At 38.3% G+C, this 19,963-nt stretch overlaps 1 protein-coding gene across 7 annotated transcripts in view; it reads right to left on the bottom strand.

Moving 5' to 3' along the window:
• LOC139125532 (alpha-2,8-sialyltransferase 8E-like) overlaps positions 1-10,694 on the bottom strand; it is a 30,866-nt gene extending 20,172 nt beyond the window's left edge. Inside the window, exons 1-5 of one of the 7 annotated variants that reach the window (XM_070691595.1) lie at positions 10,384-10,694; positions 8,435-8,608; positions 6,174-6,272; positions 2,102-2,499; positions 899-1,040 (exon numbers count right to left, since the gene is read on the bottom strand). In XM_070691595.1, the coding sequence (XP_070547696.1) occupies positions 899-1,040; positions 2,102-2,499; positions 6,174-6,182 (549 nt within the window). In that variant the 5' untranslated portion in view covers positions 6,183-6,272; positions 8,435-8,608; positions 10,384-10,694. Of the gene's footprint in view, positions 1-898; positions 1,041-2,101; positions 2,500-6,173; positions 6,273-7,100; positions 7,251-8,434; positions 8,609-10,383 lie in introns of those variants that run through there. The other 6 variants (XM_070691598.1, XM_070691596.1, XM_070691593.1 and 3 more) reach the window with 6 other exon arrangements.
• Between the last annotated feature and the right edge of the window lie 9,269 nt (positions 10,695-19,963).

Genomic DNA, 19,963 nt, shown 5'->3' with positions numbered 1-19,963 from the left:
TATTCGCTCAGCAGTTTTACAAGTATGTGAACACCCCAGCGAAGGTCACGCGTACGCGTAGCTGGAAGTAGTTCGGTTACAGTGAAAATATAATTCGTATTTTCACTAGTTAAAATACGGGTTCATACTAGTACCGTCTAAACAATAGGAGAATGGCAATACAGGCATAGCATGTATGATAAAATCGGAAGAAACATTGCTGAGATTGCACGAAAACGGTCACTACTCTGACAATGTGATGCGGTATTTTCGTAATAACCTCATATTATTATTATTATTATTATTACACACTAGTATATAATGATCCTATATGACGGTTTTTGAGTCAAATAGTTGGTTATTAGCAATTTTCGTATGCAACTTGCCGTGGAAAGATTTAAGTCCGTAAAATCAATGGTCATATCTTGCGCAGTTACTTATACAATTTTCTATCACAGGTAGAGATATTAAGATAACAAAGATTTAATTACACGTAATGATGACGGGTATGTCTGACTACGCACAATGACGTACGCGTTTTGCGTGGTTTAGGTGTGCGATGCTGATGATTTTGCTACATTTATTCTTAGAAACATGCGGAATTCGTGTATTCCAGGAAAACATCTCTGCCTGACGACCATTCTTCTTTATCGTTCTACTACAGAGTTTGTTGTGAGGTTTAGAGAAAATTTGGCGAGGCGTCAAATACAAGTGGAGTAATACTTCATGAAAATATCTAGTCCAATCGATCCGATCGTGGTATTAAAAAACTTGGCACAAAATACACCTATCTCCTATGGTAATCCATGCCAATTACACAAACTTCATCCGTCATTTTTTCTTGACGTTATCTATTTCACTTGTCACAAATTGTATGATTGTCTTTATGACCTGGGTAAGGGTCTCTACTTGGACTTACCTTGGGAAAACGATCAAGGATTGATGACGTCATCAAAATCGAATCATTATCAGCCGTGTATTTCAAAGTATCATTAATTTTAACAGAATCTTGACTTGTGAGACACATTTCTGAAGTTTTGCATTTATTCTCCAGAAGACGCCTTCAAATACAAAGATAAAAACATTTTGGTTAATGAATTTTATTACGGTTGTTAGCCTTGTTATTGTGTGGACTTTTGTATTTCTGTGTTGATGTACTAGGCGTGTGTACATGTGAAAAGGGTGTCTGTAAAATTACTGAACAATATTGGATCATGGCAAGTCTCGATTTGGAGATTAACTGTTGGATTGCGCGACAAAAATGTTTATCCAATGTGGCAGGTGTTGTTTCAAAATGTGATGTGGCCTATCTGAACAAAAGTTGAACAAAATTATACTAGCGTATATGACCACAACCGTATGGTTGATTCCAAATCTGAGATACATTTTCAAACTCTGCAGTTGATATCGGTATAGTACTTGTCGTCTACCGTCCAACCTAAACAATATCAGAGTTTTTTAGAGCATGGCATCACGTTTATTGATCTCGAATTCGAATTCAAAGTCATATATACAAAGTCCTACGTTCGTCAGAAAAATAAATCAATATAAAACATCAAAGTGGTTCCTGGTCCACAACACCACAATGGCAGTGGTCATAAGTAGCACACTTTGTGGAAACCTTCAAGTTTTCAAGGAGAAGACGGTCTTTTGAGGAAAGTTCGACTTCGAGTTGAACAGTTTACAAGTTAAACAACTATATTTGAATAAGTTGATAAAAGGTATTACCATAAACAAATAATGATAAAAATAAAAGTTTTCGGACATCTTGATTCTCCTTTTTCCTATAAATGTGATTTCGTATGAAGTCTAAAAACTATTTGACGATTTTGGACTTAAATTTAAATATTACCACTAATGTATGCCTTTGAGCCGAATGGCACCTTAGATTCCCAGCCGAACATAGCCTTCAACCTATACTCTATTGGAAAATACAAGATTAAATTTATGCTCTATTACCATACATGCCATAAATCTTTTTTCCATCGCAAAATATCACCTTACATCTATGCTTTATCACCAAATATCACCTTCTATCTCTTGCCCATCATCACTTCGAAATCTATACATTATTGCTAAAATATCATCTTAAATCTATATTCTATTGCAAAAAATAAGGTACCTGAATTCTTCAGCTGCCGTCGCGTTGAATGTCCAGTCTGCTTTGATACTTTTGTACACATTGATTGCCCTTTGTTTCTTCTGTTTGCTAACGACAGTTTTCACATTTGATACAATTGTTTCTATAATAGTCTTAGAGCTTTTGTTCAAGTCTGTCACATTGGTGCTATCTATTTTTGGTGTTACTTGAATGCTAGTTTCGTTGCAGTGCGAATGACAAAAGAAATTCCGTTTTGAAGATGTCTTGAGATGTCGCTCATCAATACTTCTGATTGTTGATAGTCTACGGTATAACATCAGCTCTGTTACCGCTATGCAATAAAAGCACAGTATAACCAATAAAATGCATAATAAACTATTTGGCATCGCATGGCCAGACCACAGACGACTGACGCATAACTGCAAGTGAAAAATAGAGATCGTTTTGTTAAACAATTCACAGTTGTAATCGCATACAGCAGTTACGGGGTCATGTTTCGTCCTTTCCGGGCATTTTCACGTCCGAGATAGTACGGCGGAAGGTCCGACCCTGTTTCCGGGGGTCTTTCATCATAGTGAACGAGGACATCTAAGTACTCACGTGACAGTATATTTAGAATAATAAAAGTAATCATCATCAACATCATCATCATCATCATCATCATCATCATAAACTGAACAGAAAAACCTGGTAAAACAGTGATATTTCCGGAAGTCCAAAACGTTCTCTTTTAGCTATGTCGCACAACTCTTAAATCCACGAGGACACAAAAGGACATTCATGACACGTAAAGTATGTGGCATACTCTCTCAGTCTTCCTATTCAATTCTGTGATATTAGTAAATGAAGGCATATGAATAATCAGACCAACTTGAAGGAATAAACTTCAGCACTCTGTCGCGCTAGAGGTACAAGGTAGGCTGTTGCGTAGATCTTGGTATAAACGCGATGGAAAAGCCAAACAGTAACCGCAGCCGAGAAAATCCAAGTGACCAGGGCCAGTCTAGGACAGGTAGTTATGGGTTGTCAAGCGATTAGAGGTTGCTATGAAAGTGTTCAGTAAAGGGAGTCAGGCGAACCGACAAGAAAATATATGTTCTCATTGAAATATCACAGATTTCAAAAGAAGGACTGAAGGACTTTCCTGCGCTCTATATAAATTGTTTGCACAACAACGTGTTTACGGCCGTCTTCCGCAAAAACGATGCCACAGCCTGCAGGCTGCATCAGTGAGTGTTCAATTTCTCCGAAGAGATGTTACAAAAACACAATTGTACGCAACGAAACTTTTTTGCACATACTGTATCATTGATGGGGAAATGAGAAGGAGTATTACGATCGTAATAAAATTCGTGTGGAATTCTGAACTGTAAAATATGCTAAAATAATGCGAAGCCTTGTGGACTGTACCAAACATTACGTGGTTTCAAAGTGAGTAGGAATTTAAAGAGTGTATGAACTCTAAGCTGACCTCTAACGTATCAAATGTAGAAAAAGTGAAATACATTTACAGGTTAATTCTAACTACCTTCTCTCAAGAGCTGATGATTTGTCTTTGAAATCGAATCCCACTAAACTTAACTTGCGCTTATACTCTCCTCAAGAATCATAATAATAATTTAATAATAATTTATTGTTTAAAGACCACTACACATCTTGTCTCAGTGGTCTGTATATTAGAGAAAATTACTGGCAATCATTCAACCACTTTCTTTCAAAATCAAGAATAAAAACTGGGGGTCACCGCGCAAAGATGGTACTACAGAAAAAAATACTCAAAATGTACTAATATTAGAAATTAAAAATGACCGCCGTTCCTGTGTTAACTCTATGATAAAAATATTTTTTTGATTTTTGAATATTAAGACGATGAAAATGTTTCTTCCACCAAGAGCTTTAAGGGACGGACCATTAGATCTTGGGAGGGGGGGTGGTCAAAAACAGAAAAAAAAATTTCAGAGCAGAAAGTTAGGAAAAAAAAATCTTCAAACTAGTTTGCAAAATAAAAAAAAAATAAATAAGAAGACAAAGGCGTAAAAAAAAAATCTGCAAAAGTCTTTAAAATTTTGAATTTTTTTAGATTTTACCGACAGAAAGCAACTTTCTGTATTTTTTAGTACATCCTCCGGCACATTTTTAATTTTAATTTATACATTAGAGTGACTGTTACTGATTCCCTTATACTGGAAGTTGTGATTATCTTATCTTTCAGGACTTTTGTATTCTGATCACTTGAAAATTATGAAATTATAGAACCTGTTTTCTACTTGTTTCCTGCGTACAAACCAAGCAGTACACTAGGTAAAACATTGAAACTATGGTATGGTTGTCAAGACAGAAAGTTGTATTTGCCTTTTAAGATCAAGGTAAACAGATGCAGGCCACATCAGTTTCATTTTTTTCACAGCATTTTATTGCAATGATGAATGCAAGAATGGGTGAACAAGTAGAAACACGTCAATAATGATAAAACAACATATCAAGTCATTATGTATTATTTTGCTTTTAAAAAGGCATTTTCAATTCTTTTTTCTCAAAAAACAGCCTCAAAAAACAACAGCAACACATATTTAACATTCAACAATACACTACGTAGAATGCCATCTATCCAACAATCCAACACAAAAACACACAAAAGGGTTGAACTTTGAAAGTTTCTCGATAGCAAATACTGAATAAATCTGCATGAATAATCGTTTTTGTGTAGCAAATTTCAAAGAAATTGGACAAGCCCTTTCAGAGAATACAGATTTTTTGACCATGAATGGCATAAATTGCCCTAAAATACAAATATTGAAATTTCAACACATCTGTACACATCCAATCAATTTGGACATGCTGCTACAGAGAAATAGATGTTTTGATCAAAAAAGGGCAACAATTGCTCTAAAAACACAAATATGCAAATTTAACTATATTATTTAGCTTATTTTAGCTTCTCAGCTTGTCAAAATCAATTGTAAATCATGAGATATGCATGATGTTTGGTGGGGTGCATGTAGCCATTTCACCACGCAGTAGAAAGGGAAGCCAGGAAACCAAAATAGTCAATTTTCAAAACTATAGGAAGCTACTACGGAGCAAGAAGACCATGTTTCAGAGGAAGATGTGTAATCCGAAAAAAATGCTCCCAAAGTGCCACCAAATAACACCATTTTTATCTCTATTTTTCAAAAGCTCCAACAGCAGGAGGGGGACACCCCCTCCTGACCTCCCCCCGCAAAAATACTCCCCAAGTGCCACCAAATAACACCATTTTAATCTCTATTTTTCAAAAGCTCCAACGGCAGGAGGGGGACACCCCCCCCCTACCACCCCCCGCAAAAATACTCCCCAAGTGCCATCAAATAACACCATTTTAATCTCTATTTTTCAAAAGCTCCAACGGTAGCAGGGGGACACCCCCTCCTGACCTCCCCCTTCAAAAATACTCCCCAAGTGCGACCAGATAACACCATTGTAATCTCTATTTTTCAAAAGCTACAACAGCAGCAGGGGGACACCCCTCTCCTGACCTCCCCCCCCCCCCGTGACCGCTTGCGTGGCCGCTTGTGGTGCTTGGCACCACATCTTTGCCCTCTTTATCTTCAGACAGCGACGAACTAAAAAAAAATTATAAATCTGAAAATTTACTCTGAAAAAAAAAATTGCACAGCTAATCTCCATTGGAAAAAAAAATTCAGAAATTACAATAGTAAAAAAAAATTTTCACAATTTCATTGTGACCACCCCCCCTCCCAAGGTCTAATGGTCCATCCCTAAAGTCTTTAAAATGAGCCGAAAGAAGTGGTAGACCAGAAAAGAATTGTAAAATTTGGAGACTCCCGTGCCGCATTCTACCATTGCGCAGAGCGATTTTTTCGGATATTTTTCATCTGCATTTTAATACGCAACAGATGTTAAACTACAAGCTTAATACCACTTAAATCCAGCATAAGTGATGTTTGTCTCGAAAATTAAATTCCAAAATTAAAGACTTCCTATTCCTAAAAATTAAAGATTTCCCCTTTTTAAACACGTTTTTGATTCCACGTAAAGACTCATTTTTACACAGACCGTTTTTATCAGTGTGTTACGACCGATCAAAACATACCTTTTTCATTTCTGTGCTTAACAGTAAAACTTTCCCCTTAATGCGTGGTTAGCATAAGCTGGCAGGAGATAGACTTAGTCCTGGTATCTTCTACGAAACCTGCAAATAAATGACGAAATTTCAGTTGTATTCAAGTCAGTAAAGTTCATTGCCAGGTGATGTATTTCATAATCATCAAGGCACGATTTTTAGACTTAATCCTGGAATGTTGTCCAAAACCTGAAAATGAGTAAGGTCATTTCAGTCCTATTTAATTCAGTAAAGTTCATTGCCAAGCGAGATCGTTCAAAATCATCACGGCACGATATATTTTCTATTCTTAAATTTCAGGCAAAGCATTATTTGTCCTTCAATAGAGGCTTTCCGTCAGGGTTCACTAGAATTCTAGAGGTCAGAGTATTTGCATATCATTTGCATGTGCAACCCATTCACACGATAGAAAATGTAACGTCGCATCTACAAACTTCATTCCTCCGTTTGAATTATGTAATATTTCCAATGGGGACATGTACTTATTATCAACAGTATCCTCTGCCTCTACATAAAACATTAACTGCATTACTTGACCAGTCAGAGCTGTTAGTCTTTAAACATTGCCTAATCTGTAGGTCACGATTTCGAGATGTATTGTTGTCGAGGAGAAAAATAATTTGCCCTAATATATAGTAACAGCTAGCTTCATTGGCTCCATGATACCACTGCGAAAAGTCACAAGAAAATGCAACACTCTCTAAAGAGTTGAAATATTAAGGACATCAGAAAAGACACTGTTCAGACTGCGTCAACGATATAGGAATAGTCTATCACAACAAACTGTATTTGCAAGCCTATATGAATATTGTCCTAATATCACAACCCCTCAAAATACATATACCAATAGAAGTATATTTGAAGGCAGATCTGGTCAAAATAATTACACAGACAAACCTGTATTAGTGATCACCATTACAGAGCGGCCACCTCAATATATAGTGGTCACGTTATAGTGCCTTCGTGACACTTAACGTGTCAGAGGCTCTCTCCTTAGACATCTATTTTTACGTCCGCGCTTCAGAAAAGCCACCGCTTTTATGTGGTCAGTGGCCTCATGGCATTACTCCAATTTGGAACAAAAGCTGTGTTTAAAGGTCAGCATACCTGACTTTGAATGACCAAAAAATGATTTGAATTGAAAGCAAGAAATGGGTCTAATTAAACTGATTTCATGGCGTCAAATGATTCTTTATAATTTTAATTCATGTATCATGATTTGCAAGAGACCTGTGATATTGAACTTTTTGACTGTTTTGCATGTCGTTCAATTATCACATCGTCACACTGAATGTAATGCTAAATCTACCCTCTAGGCCACCTCAAAATGGGGCCATTACGTCATAGTCCCTTGAGTGACCTCTATACTCAGGTTTGACTGCTATATCAATTTTATGTCCGTGGAATGGTCCATTGAGGGGTTCACAAATATGTGCGCAACGTTTTGAAAGGTTTGTTGGGCAAATTATGAACATTATAATTTATACATTCAATGGAAGATCATTACTCTTCAACACTGAGAAGACAAATCGGATTTGTTGGTGTGATTGGAAGAATAACAGTGCGCCTTGTTGACGTAACACTATTATGCAACACCTCTTTCTCGTCAATGGGACAGCTTAAAGCTCCATAAGCTGTATCTTTTGTTTATTTGTTCAGATCTCTTGTTCTGTGGTTTCACCGGTTTCCCTACACTTTCTGCATTGAATCCCTAAACTGTAATTTAATGCTAAGTATTAAGCACATCAACACATCCTACTATATGAGTAAAATTTCCATTGTTATCGTTGATAATATTGTATTCAAGTCTGGACTAGAATTCATTTGTAAACAATAAACAATGATCACTACACACATAAAAGCTGTGTCGACAAAAAGATACACTCCAAATTTCAGCATGACAAACGGATTAGGGTCAGACACGGTAGTTGATATACAGAAGCAGCATACTGAAAAACTTGCCAAAAGTTACAGCTTATGTCCCTATAATATGAGGTGTATGGCCGTGGAACTTACCCATTATTAACGAACATGATGCCTGAGTTAACAGACTTTAGACCGAAATATCTTAAGCTTGTGAAGTGATTAAACAGTAAATTCACAGGTGAACACGCAATTGAACAGTTACGTTACATTTGCAAAGTTTATTCGTCCTACACTGGTCTGTCAAGAAGGGAACAACTGTTCAACTATATGGACCCTTGAGGTGTGTTAATAAAACCACGACCTACCACTTTGGGATGTCTTACATTTCAAAATCTTCAATACTACTTGGCACAGAGGTTGGAAGTCGTCGACCTTGCATGTCATTTGAATATGAACGTGGATGTCCTTCTCAGCATTGACCAATGTTGACTATACCGGTGCTGCGTTGCGTTATGGCCGATCCAAAACTTGGATGACGTCTTCATTAAAAACAATCGAAAAATAACAGCAAGTGGTAGACCCATCGACTCTCAACGTTGATATAAGCCTGGGTGTTCCATCCAAGTACCGGCTATGTTTAACCATGGAGGTAGTTCTCTACTACCTCCATGGTTTAACCTTCAACCGTTGGAACCAAGGCATGAATGACGAATGACGTGTATGTATGCAATCTTATGGGGACAAACTATTGACATACGGCAGATAAAGCTAAACTTTAATTTTAGATTACAATTAAAGGCTAGGCAAATTTACCGACTTGAACTATAAATAAAGTAAACTCTACCAACACATTTAAAAGCAGCATTACCCACTGCGCTGCATACACGAATTCGTTCGTAATGCCACCAATCTACTTTACATAACTGTCAGATACAACTTGTCACATCGTCTGATGTCCGATGGCCAACAGCGGAAAACGTACTCGAAACCGGACTTTAAGTTAACTTTTGCTCTCTTTGATATGAGTCTAACTGAGATGGTGGGATAGTGCTGATTTCTCTGAACTCGTTGTTCTGCTGCAGAAAACGTCGGAAGATATTTACTTCATATTTTGTCCTTTTCTTTGTGTTCTCGTTTTTCTGTCCGTCAACAAATTTACGGATATCTTCGTCAACGTGGTTTTCTTTGGATGCACTGTCACTACTAGCGATATCTTTGGCCAAGCGGAATATTTCCTGCATATCGTTATCTGCGATTGAATCGGATGGAGTAAATGTTTGTTGAACTTGATGTTGAGGCAATGACAGGATTGCTGTTTCTGATTGCTGGTTTAGGCTGTGGTTGGTATTTACTGTTATAGCGGTTGTACCGGCAACTGGTTCCCGTACTTCAAGTTGATGAAGTGTTTGGGGTACATCGCTCGCATTGTCGTTGTAGTAAAATGCGCCCCGTTTTTGTAACTCAGCCACTGCAGTGAATCCCAGTCGTACTTGCCATCGTCAGAGTAACTATCACCGTCCATGCTTTTGAATCACTGGCAGAAATACAGCAAATTAAGCTCGAAAACAGGATTTGTGGTCGGGAAACGTTTATATGAACTTGTTGTGTGCTGCAAATCTGATCGACCGACTGAAGGACCTCGAGCTCGCGCGGTTACGTCACAGGAATAAACATTGCCATGAAATAATACTTTTGAGAAAAATTCTGAGTATTGTTCTCGTGTGTGTCGATCTATCGACGCGACGTTTTGTTTTCATTTTCATGGGGGCAGACATCACTGTTTACATATAGTGTGGGTACCTTGAAACCGTTCTTGTGAGCGCGCGCAAGTTGGACTGATCAAGGGAGTTTAACGGCTTGTGCTGTGGGTATCTTGAAACTAAGTGTTACGGAACGGGCGTTCCCTACGTCGTTTTAGGTAGATTGTAGATGTATAATGGTAATATAACAATACCCCGCCGAGTGTCATTGAATTATACAATGTTACATAAGACATACTCTCAGTAAAAGGCAATGGCAGAGATCATGGAGCTAAAGGCCAAAAAATGGCCGTATAAAGTAGAGTAAATTGTGCTTTAACCGGCCAAGTGTTGTGACGATAAAGGATTTGATTTTCATTTGGAATACATTCCGAGGTGCAGTTCTCTTACATACGATACAAAACCTGGAAAGCGTGTAAATCACAGCGCCAGACAGCTACATTCAACCTCAGTGAAATCACAGTTGGTGAAATGTGTATTCAACGTCCTACAGTGAATGATTTGAGACGTGTTCAACAGGCGAAATAGTCAACAGAAATTTATAAGAGACTTACTTGTTCTGTATGGTAGCAGGATTGCATCTACTGGCTACTAAGGAACTATTCGCGGCTACCAAGACATGGACACGTACTTTCACTTCAAAATCTCCCGGACCACAATGCGTTCCGTTGGTAAATTGCAGAAAGATAGGGGTCCAACTCAATCCTAACAATACCTATCCTATAATGGATTCCTTTGAAGTCACATGGACATTTTTGAAGTCCTGCTAATTGCTGCGGTACAGAATTATATACTGCGAGGTCTACAAGTGGCTGAAGGTGTATACCCAGCAAGGACGCAAGCCACTGAACAGTGGCCTGCTCCCTTAGGCTATTGTAAATATAGACTTTCTTAGGGAGCCGTCATTATTTATGGCCTTGGGGGGTCGGAGGAATCTGAGGGGGGGGGTCACTCAAAAATCGAAAGCTAAAAGGGGGGTTGCTCAAAAGTGGAGAACAAGAAAGGGGGGCTACTCAATTTTGTTGACATGTGTTGAAGCATTTAGTGGAGTTACGAATTAATACAACAATAATAGTAAAGATATGTATATTCATACCCGGTATTTGTGTACACACACACACACACACATAATATATATATATATATATATATATATATATATATATATATATATATATATATATATATATATATATCATAATACAGGTGGTTTCAAGTAGAAACTAAAATCTCATTACACTATGTGTTTCACGTTATTGTGATCTTCAGACGAGAATGATCAGCTATTCGACGTGGCAAGCCTTATGTTAGAGGCTAGTACTGAGTACATTTTTCAGTATTTCCTGATTAAAGATTGATATACTTGCCTGATCATTAATGAGAAACGTCTGCTTTCTATATTCTACATTGTATAGGTTACCGATAGGGGAAAATGTGTAAAGCAAGCTTATTCTGATGCTATAAAGTTTAAAACCAGTTGAATGCCTTGACAACAAACCCATCTTTTATTGCAGGAAAATAATAATAAATAATAAATGTGAATAAATGTATGTCTGTCGCTATTTTTTCGGTTTCAAAAAATATAGTTGAAATCAGTGAACTGAAATATAAGTTTTGGAATACTGTCTCAGATTTATTTTCCTTTGAGTTTTTTATACGAAAAAAATACTCCCCAAGTGCCACCAAATAACACCATTTTAACCTCTATTTTTCAAAAGCTCCAATGGCAGGAGGGGGACACCCCCCTCCTGACCTCCCCCGCGACCGCTTATGCGGTCTCTTGTGGTGCTTTCGCACAACATCTTCCCCCTCTTTAAAAAAATCCTACAGAATAACTGCATGTCACAAGACCACTGGATACAGACCTGTACATCAGCCCCTGCCACAGCAATTGGAACCTCCTTCCGACAAAGACCTATACCACAGGGTTTAATCAGGGTCTGTACAGGGCCTGTCGCAGCAGCAATCCATTTTACTGTATAGATATTTAACTTTCCAAATTTTTTTGGGGGGAGGGGGGGGTCACTCAAATTTTCTGTAGCAGAGAGGGGGGTTACTCAAACACGTCATGGTTGGCAGGGGGGTTACTCGAAATTTTGGAGTTTCGAAAGCAATTCCTCCGACCCCCCCCCAGGCCGTAAATAATGACGGCTCCCTTATTAATAGAATTGGATAAGAAGTGTTAGTCGGCTTCCTGGCGTGATTAATAAATTCCGCAATATTTATTCTGTGTACCCTCAAAATCTTCAAAGAACACACAATCTAATCAAGCAGAATACTAATTGCTTCTTTGCCATATAAGAACGATTAAGGATGTAAGATCGGAAAAATATTAGCGTACTGGGCAGATTTCCGCGCAGAAATGTATCTATAGTAACCACGCGCGCATAGTGACGTTCCGAACGTCTTTGCGCTGTACAAAATGTCGTCTGCAGGTATAAAGGGAAAATTTCTATCTCGCGGAGAAAAATCGCGACGAGAAAATGTTCAGCGTGCCCTCAAAACACGCTGGAAGGTACGAGAATTCTGCGAAGACAGAAGCACATGATAAAAAAAATGAAACATGACCATTCTCGACCGCGGAGTGACGTCAGTAGGTGAAACGCATACGAGCGAGGTGAATGAGAGATCAGACGATACAGAAGAGCGAATGATACAGAAATTGTGTGGAAAAAAGTAGAACTAAAAGTTATGTCATTTATGTATATTGAAACTTTGAATATTGTTTTGGTGGTTGAAAAATCAGAACCCCTTCACGGCGCTGTGACGCAAAAATGACGTAAAAAACCGCAAGTACCCGGATGACCCGCGGTCGAGAATAGCCTGTAGGCCTACAGCGTAAGTCAGAAGTGTGACGTCTGATTCGCTATACAAGAGGAGGTAGTGGACAATGTGAAAGACGAGTATTATAACCCCAATAATAGTGTCGCTAGTAGACCTAACGGAGAATGGAAGAATGGCCGTTGCATCACAGGGTGTTGTCTACATGTCCGTCCCCAGGGGTGGGTAGGTGTTTCGTTGTATCGCTAATAAAGATATACTCTCCCAACCTTTGCACTTACCTTGACAATCTTGCGTATACGTTTTATCAACGTGCTGCGTCTATTATCTGATGAGTTTGAGTGCCTAATTAGCCAAAGTAGTCAAGGGTAAATTACTAATCTGTGGACGCTCTCACCAGATTATCACCCGATTAAATTTGACAAAGTCAATAACGAACGCACCAGCAAGGGATAATCTGGTGAGAGCGTCCACAGATTAGTAATTTACCCTTGATTACTTTGGCTAATTAGGCACTCAAACTCATCAGATAATAGACGCAGCATGTAACGTATACGCAAGATTGTCAAGGGCAGTGCTAAGTTAAGACCGAAACACCAAAGGTTGGTAGAATATATCTTTATTAGCGATACAACGAAACACCTACCCACCCCTGGGGACGGACATGTAGACAACACCCTGTGGTTGCATTGTCGATTTGAGTGTACTAGCCGGAAATCCAGATACTTGTGTCAGTTGTGGGCTTGCCTTACGATTGTCATCGTGTATGAGGTATTCTGTTAGTCGCTATTCGGGCTAGTACCACGCTAAGAACAACGTCGATGATTGGTCAATAAAGAACAATAAACAACAGAACCAATAATATCCTATACAATATGATATAATTGCTGATATTATATGATATAATTATGATATAATTGTTCCAAAAGATAGCTGTTAATTAGGATATTATTGGTTGTTATGTTGTCTATTGTTCTTATTGACCAATCATCGACGTGGTGCTTAAGGTAGTTGTTAGCGTGGTACTAGCCCGAATAGCGACTAACAGAATGCCTCCGTGTATTGGGGAAACGATTCACGTCCTTGGCTCCTGTCTCCACGTAGTGTGTGACAACTTGGCCTGCAGCGAAGTCAACGTAATCCCGACCAATAAGCGTCACGGCAATAAAAAAAGATTGTTCTTTGCTTTGTTCTGTCATTTCCCTCTCATTAAAGTTTACAGGTTGGCTTGAATCGTGACCAGGCCTGGACAAGGCCACTGCAGGTCAGCAGCATTTGAAGAGCACCCTCGTGCGGCAAATCCGGGAGAGCATCGTTTATCGCCAGAAGCTATAAATCCTAGTTACATTTTGCAAAACTGTGAAAAATCGAGCTTGGTGACCTACTAAACAAAATGTGGTTTTGAACATGCCAGAAAATGCCAAGACATTTTGACCGGTTGACCTCGGTGTTAATTTTATGCAAGAAATTACAATAACAATGCTTGGTCGAATGACGCAGTGCCTTGAGGGTGGGATCACCAGTGGTATATGGGGAGGAGTACCTTCCCGGTGGTGATAAGTGGTGCAGATTACCGTCGCCTAGGTGACTGGCGTATACGCGTGCCAAAAGACACCTATGGTTGATTTCCTGTTGACCACTCGGATGGCAGAGTTGCAAATACCTGGACTGAACCATTTGGTTTTTTGTGGGTGTCGGTGGTACTTTGACAATAAAAGTAAAGATGCACATATATTGAGTTTATTGTCTTGTTTATGAGCGGCCAGTATTTCCAACAGCATAAATTATGTGCATTTGCCCTTGAAGAAATATATAATTTTCGAATAAAACATCGCGAATATAACTACATTCCTTAAGCTCGACGTACACTTAAGTGCCCCAAAGAACCATGAAATCGCCCGACTTTCTATTGAAGAGATGAGTTTTGCCAAACCGCGTATACAGAAAAAGTGGCAGATGACTTTATTTTTAGAATCATAGACAGTATAGCGAGATGTAAAAAATGTGAAACAGGCTCCCCACCTAAATATCCTAAATGTTTTTGTGTCGAGTTTGTGTTTGATTCGTTTCGAAAATGTGTTCCTACATTCTTATCCGATTGTTTGTGTTAATGAAATGTTTGTTTCGCTTTGGATATTTGTAGAGAAGTTTGGATTAGTGTGTACAGTAATGTTTTGTTTGTGTGGGGAAAGCTTATGGCGAGACGCAGCCGGACCTATGTTGTTACAAAAGTTGATAGAGTCGCCCTTTGACGCTTGCGTTTCGAAACCCGAGTGTGGTTTCTCATCAGTCGCAGTGTAGATTCTTTCCTTAGTTTGTGTTTGTGAAAATTTATTTTAATGCATTTTAGTGGTCTTGCTTTCCGATTAGCGAGGCAAGTATATTAATTTTGGTCACGTTGTGAGTCCGTTTGGTGGTTCGGTTTGTTTGTTCTATATTTCTTTACTTCGGTAAATTTTGTTTTGACTGGTGTGTCTTTTAGATTTTTGCGGAGGTTTGTGAATTTTTAGGCAATAAGTACCACTGCGGGGTACGGATTTTATGTTTATTGGATCAAGATACTTACAAGTATCCTGGTTGATGTGCTTGTTCTCGTACATTTTAATTAATAGTTCGTTTACTTTGTTTACTGTTTGTTCTGGCTTGTTGTGTATAATACTGAGTGTTACGTAATTGCCTTTAGCATTCGAGTACGTAATCGTTTGTGTTGACAATAACGAAAAACCGACCCTTGTCGACGGGTTATTTTCCCAAAATTTGTCCATTGTTTGCAAGCTGGTTTATCGCGATTCTTTTGGCACGCGACATGTTTTGTTTCCTTGTTTGAAAGGGTATCTCTAGAAGTGCGAGTTTAGAAGCTTTAGATAGCTTTCAAGTTTTTGTTTTTTTGTTGTTCGTGGAGTCCAATTTGACTTTTCTTTGAATTGGTGTTGCGATTGTTTGTGTCTCACGATGTAGCGTAGTCACATTATACGACTTTATTTGTTGAAATCCTGAGGTGGTTTTATTCTGTTTGGTTTTGTTGGTGTCCGAATGAATTTTAAGGCTTTTGCCTAGTACTATTTTTCGGAGTTTCATAGTTTGAGCGATGATAGGTTGTTGTTGAATTTCATGTTGTTGTCGGCTTTTCTTTGGAAATAGCTGATTTATTTCCACGGCCATGTTTTCTGTTACGTTACTGTGATTGTTTATTTTGTATTTAATGTTGTGTTTCAGTTGTTTGTTATGTGTACGATTTTTGTTATTTCTTTTAAGTGTTTGTGTGTTCTATGTCATTTTATCGTATTTTTTGGTTGTTCTTTTTTGGAGTATTTGGTGGCCCTGAAAAGGGCCGCTTGGTATGGGTTTTTGTTAGCGCTTGGCGCGTTTGTTTTGGCGATGAGCCTAGCTTTTTTATGCTTCTTTTTGCCGATTCGATGTGCTTGGTGAGTAGGTGTTTGCCGCCTTCTTGTCACTGTGTGTGCGTACATGGACAGTCTGCATAGCCCTTGAATGTGGTCTCGATTTTGATCAAACTTACAATTTAGGAGTATATATCAAAACTGATAAATGATTTATGTGATTACTGTAGCTATAGATAGGCTACATTCAGGACGGGCAGCGACGGGCAGTAATTAGTAGGCAAAACAGGTGGTTTTCACCGTTGGGCAGAACTCGGTGCAATGATACTGAACATTAATAGTAAGCTTGTCACCTTGAAGGTAATACTGTAGGTGAAACAAGGACTTCAAACGCACGATGGTACAAACAACACCACAAGTGAAACGTACACATAGAAATACACGCGTTCCTACGTTGTGCCCATCCGGGCCACGCGATTAAAATATGACTGATACTGTTGGATAGTGTTAATTGGGTCGGTAAACAGTCAATTAATAGTTTAATTGACTACCTGGGTGATTGGCAGGTCGTGTCCAACGACGCATATGCAAAGCAGGCCAAAAGACAAAAGCCCCCAAAGTTATTGACAGCTGGCCAGGGGTCACCATGAATACGTAATGAAGCTTGACTACGCAGAAACTGCGTAGTCAAGCCCTTCTTAACCGGTCAAAACGTCTTGGCATTTTCCCTCATGAAAAATTCACAAAAAGAGCTATAATTTAGCAAAGTTTGAGAAAATTGACTTTAGTAGAAACTATCAATAATCAATAAATTACCCTCTCCCATTCCTAAAATTTGGGGCATATTTGTTGCAATTTGGTTAAAAAATAAATATCGTGACTTTTTAACTCAATTTAATGTAAGTAAAATCTTCAAATCAGCTTAAATTAATAATTTGTTTGTTCTTTTACAGTGTAAACGTGAAAAATGAAATCATGATATAAATATGAAAACGATGACCTCTTTTATTGATTTTTAGTGATTTTGTGAAAAACTGTGAATTTTTAATGTCATTTTGTAAAAAATCAAGCGTGGTGACCCCATCTCTTTCCCAGTTTTGGACTACTTTCATATGTAGTACTAGGTATTCAAAAAACTCCATTTGAAAAAATTGACATTACTTTTACTTTTTCCGATCGTACATCCTTACATACGATACTACCTGGGCAGTCGAAAATCCGTCCCCAGGGGCGGGGGCGGGTGGTAGGGATGTCTTGGTTTCGGCACACTTTTCTTGTTACTATTGTTTATTTTATTTCAACGGTTGACTATGAAATTTATGGCTAATAAAGATCTATACTACCAAACTTTTGGTGTCGTGGTATTACATTAGCACTGGTTTTGCAAAGCTTTCTCTTTGTCCTTCACTGTGTCATGTACTTTCCTTGGACTATCTTATGCGAATTTTTATAACTGTCTTATGTTATGCGTTTGATTGCTAATGCGCTTAAGCAGGCGAGAGTAAGTTACTAATCTGTGGACGCTGTCACCAGATTATCACTGGATTAACTTTGACAAAGTCAACAACGAACACAACGGCAAGGTCAATTTTGAAACAGAAGAAAGGAGGGAAACTCTGAAAAGCCGTGTCCACAGAAACCTACTTTATAATGAACACTTCCCAATTTTACGAACGCCAGCACTTTCCTAACATGTTGAAACAGGGACAGTTCAATTTATGTGTTCATCGGAACGCTGTTGGAAGCCGTATAGAGTCAGTGTCCTGACGTGGTCCGTAAGACCGGGACCGGAAATAGATAGCTTTAAGTTTATCCCGCGACAGTACTTTTCCGAGCAAAGCGAGGGAAAGTACAGTAGGATAAGGTACCCACTGGATGAGGTACCCACTGGATGAGGTACCCACTGGATGAGGTACCCAATAGGGCTACGATGAGTGCCTTGCTCAAGGGCACAACACTGGGCTGGAGTCTCCAACTCAGCATCCTCTGATAGTGAGTCCGGTACCCTAACCACTGCCCCAGGGTGCCTCAGCATATTTTGTAAGAAGTTAATAGAAATGAATGATAAAATTTATTAATGTATGAATAAATCAATGATTAAATAAATATAGTGGGTTGTAGGGTAAAGTTTTATGGACATCCAATCATAAAGAATGTATGTTACCGAATGAGGGAGTGATCGATAAATGAATGAATAAATGAATAAACAAATTCAGTAAGTAAAAAAATATAAATGTAATCTATATATATATATATATATATATATATATATATATATATATATATATATATATATATATATATATAAAATAGATTACTTCAAGTACAAAGTAATGAAATCTATTACTTAAGTTTCATGCATCTTGCAATCCTCAGATAGAGTGAAAGGATTACTAGCTCGACACTCTTACATATATGATTGGGACGAACCATTCTATTTGTAGGTAGTGTTAAAATTCGATAAATAATATTTGTTTTGGTGGCGACATTTTGAAACCAACTCTTAGCGTTTGTTTAACAGTGTAGATTTGTCAGCATTGATAATATGCAGCTTTTCTGATATGCAAAGATTACATCGCTTGTTCATGTTAGAGTAGCTCAATGCTTTATCAATGATTGACCATGAAATGTCAAAGTCTTGTCCCTTATTTCTTAAGTTCCATACATATTTTGATAACTCGGTGTCGTTTTTGTATCTCTCGTTGCGGAAAGACTTCATGTGATTAGTGTAGCGCGTCTTGAAGGTGTTATCAGTGAGGCCGATGTAAACCCTCTCTCCGTTGCCCTCCGTTGATACGTTGGCCTTGTACACCACGCCTTTGACTTGACAGTTACCCTTCAAGGGGCATGCTGACTTAACCCTGCAATTGCAATCAGCTGGTTGGTCCTTACGCTGTTCTCCGGAGATTACCCTCTTATTGTGCGATTTGATTATACTTGCCATATTCCTCATACAGCTATAACTCACTTTAATTGTGTTTCTGTTGAAGATCTTGTGAAGTTTAGACCCCTTTGGAAAATATTTATCGACAAGTTGGAGAAATTTCCTGCCGATGTTTGTTTCCACGTTCTTGCTGAAAGGGGGGTTGAACCACGTGATATGACGCTTCCTGTTATTGCTTCTCCTCGCTGATTGGTTGGTCTTGGTGAATTCAATTTGTTCGGTGTAGCCGCTTGCCTTTAGCGCTGTATTGTATCGCCCTTTATATTTATCAAAGATGCCCTTATCACTAGATATTGTTGAGATGCGTTTGCTTATTGCGTCAGGTATGTGATTAATAATGGTTGGCGGGTGATTAGACTGCTTATGGACATACATTGTTTGGTCGTTCGGTTTACGATACGGGTAGAACTTGCCGTCGTTCAGATTAAATGTCACATCCAAGAAGTTTGTAATCTTCTGGTTTGTCTCGATCGTGATTTTCAGGCCAATGTCACGAAATATCTTCGTGATTTCCTTTCTGATCTTATCCGCCTATATATATATATATATATATATATATATATATATATATATATATATATATATATATATATATATATATATTTTATATATATTATATATATATATATATATATATATATATATATATATACATCCATATATATAATCGAACACAAGGAAAAATACCAACTATAAACGTCCAAAAGCTCACTTGTAGACGACCGTTTCTCAAGAACAAAATTTTATTTAACTTCAATTCATGATAGAATATCACAGTGAGCTGACTTTCTTTCGTTTTCACTCTAGAAACTTAAACGTTTTTGAGGAGTTTTATGAATAATGTGATAATGAAGTTGATGACGTAAGCCACTCGTTGTATCTGTAGTATGCGTTTACCGGAATATCACCCTGTTTCGATATGCTGTTGCGTCACTGTCAATTTTTGGCACGCCGCAAAATACACAGCGAAAATCGACGCTTAGCACCAATTTCGACAGTCGGACAGACAGACTGACACACACACAGACAAACACAGAAACACACGGACACACACAAAGGAAGAGGTAC

This window comes from Ptychodera flava (genome assembly GCF_041260155.1).
Source record: "Ptychodera flava strain L36383 chromosome 3 unlocalized genomic scaffold, AS_Pfla_20210202 Scaffold_25__1_contigs__length_14229661_pilon, whole genome shotgun sequence".
NCBI lineage: Eukaryota > Metazoa > Hemichordata > Enteropneusta > Ptychoderidae > Ptychodera > Ptychodera flava.
The sequence above is the reverse complement of the archived record's forward strand: the minus strand, read 5'-3'. Positions and strand labels throughout refer to the sequence as shown.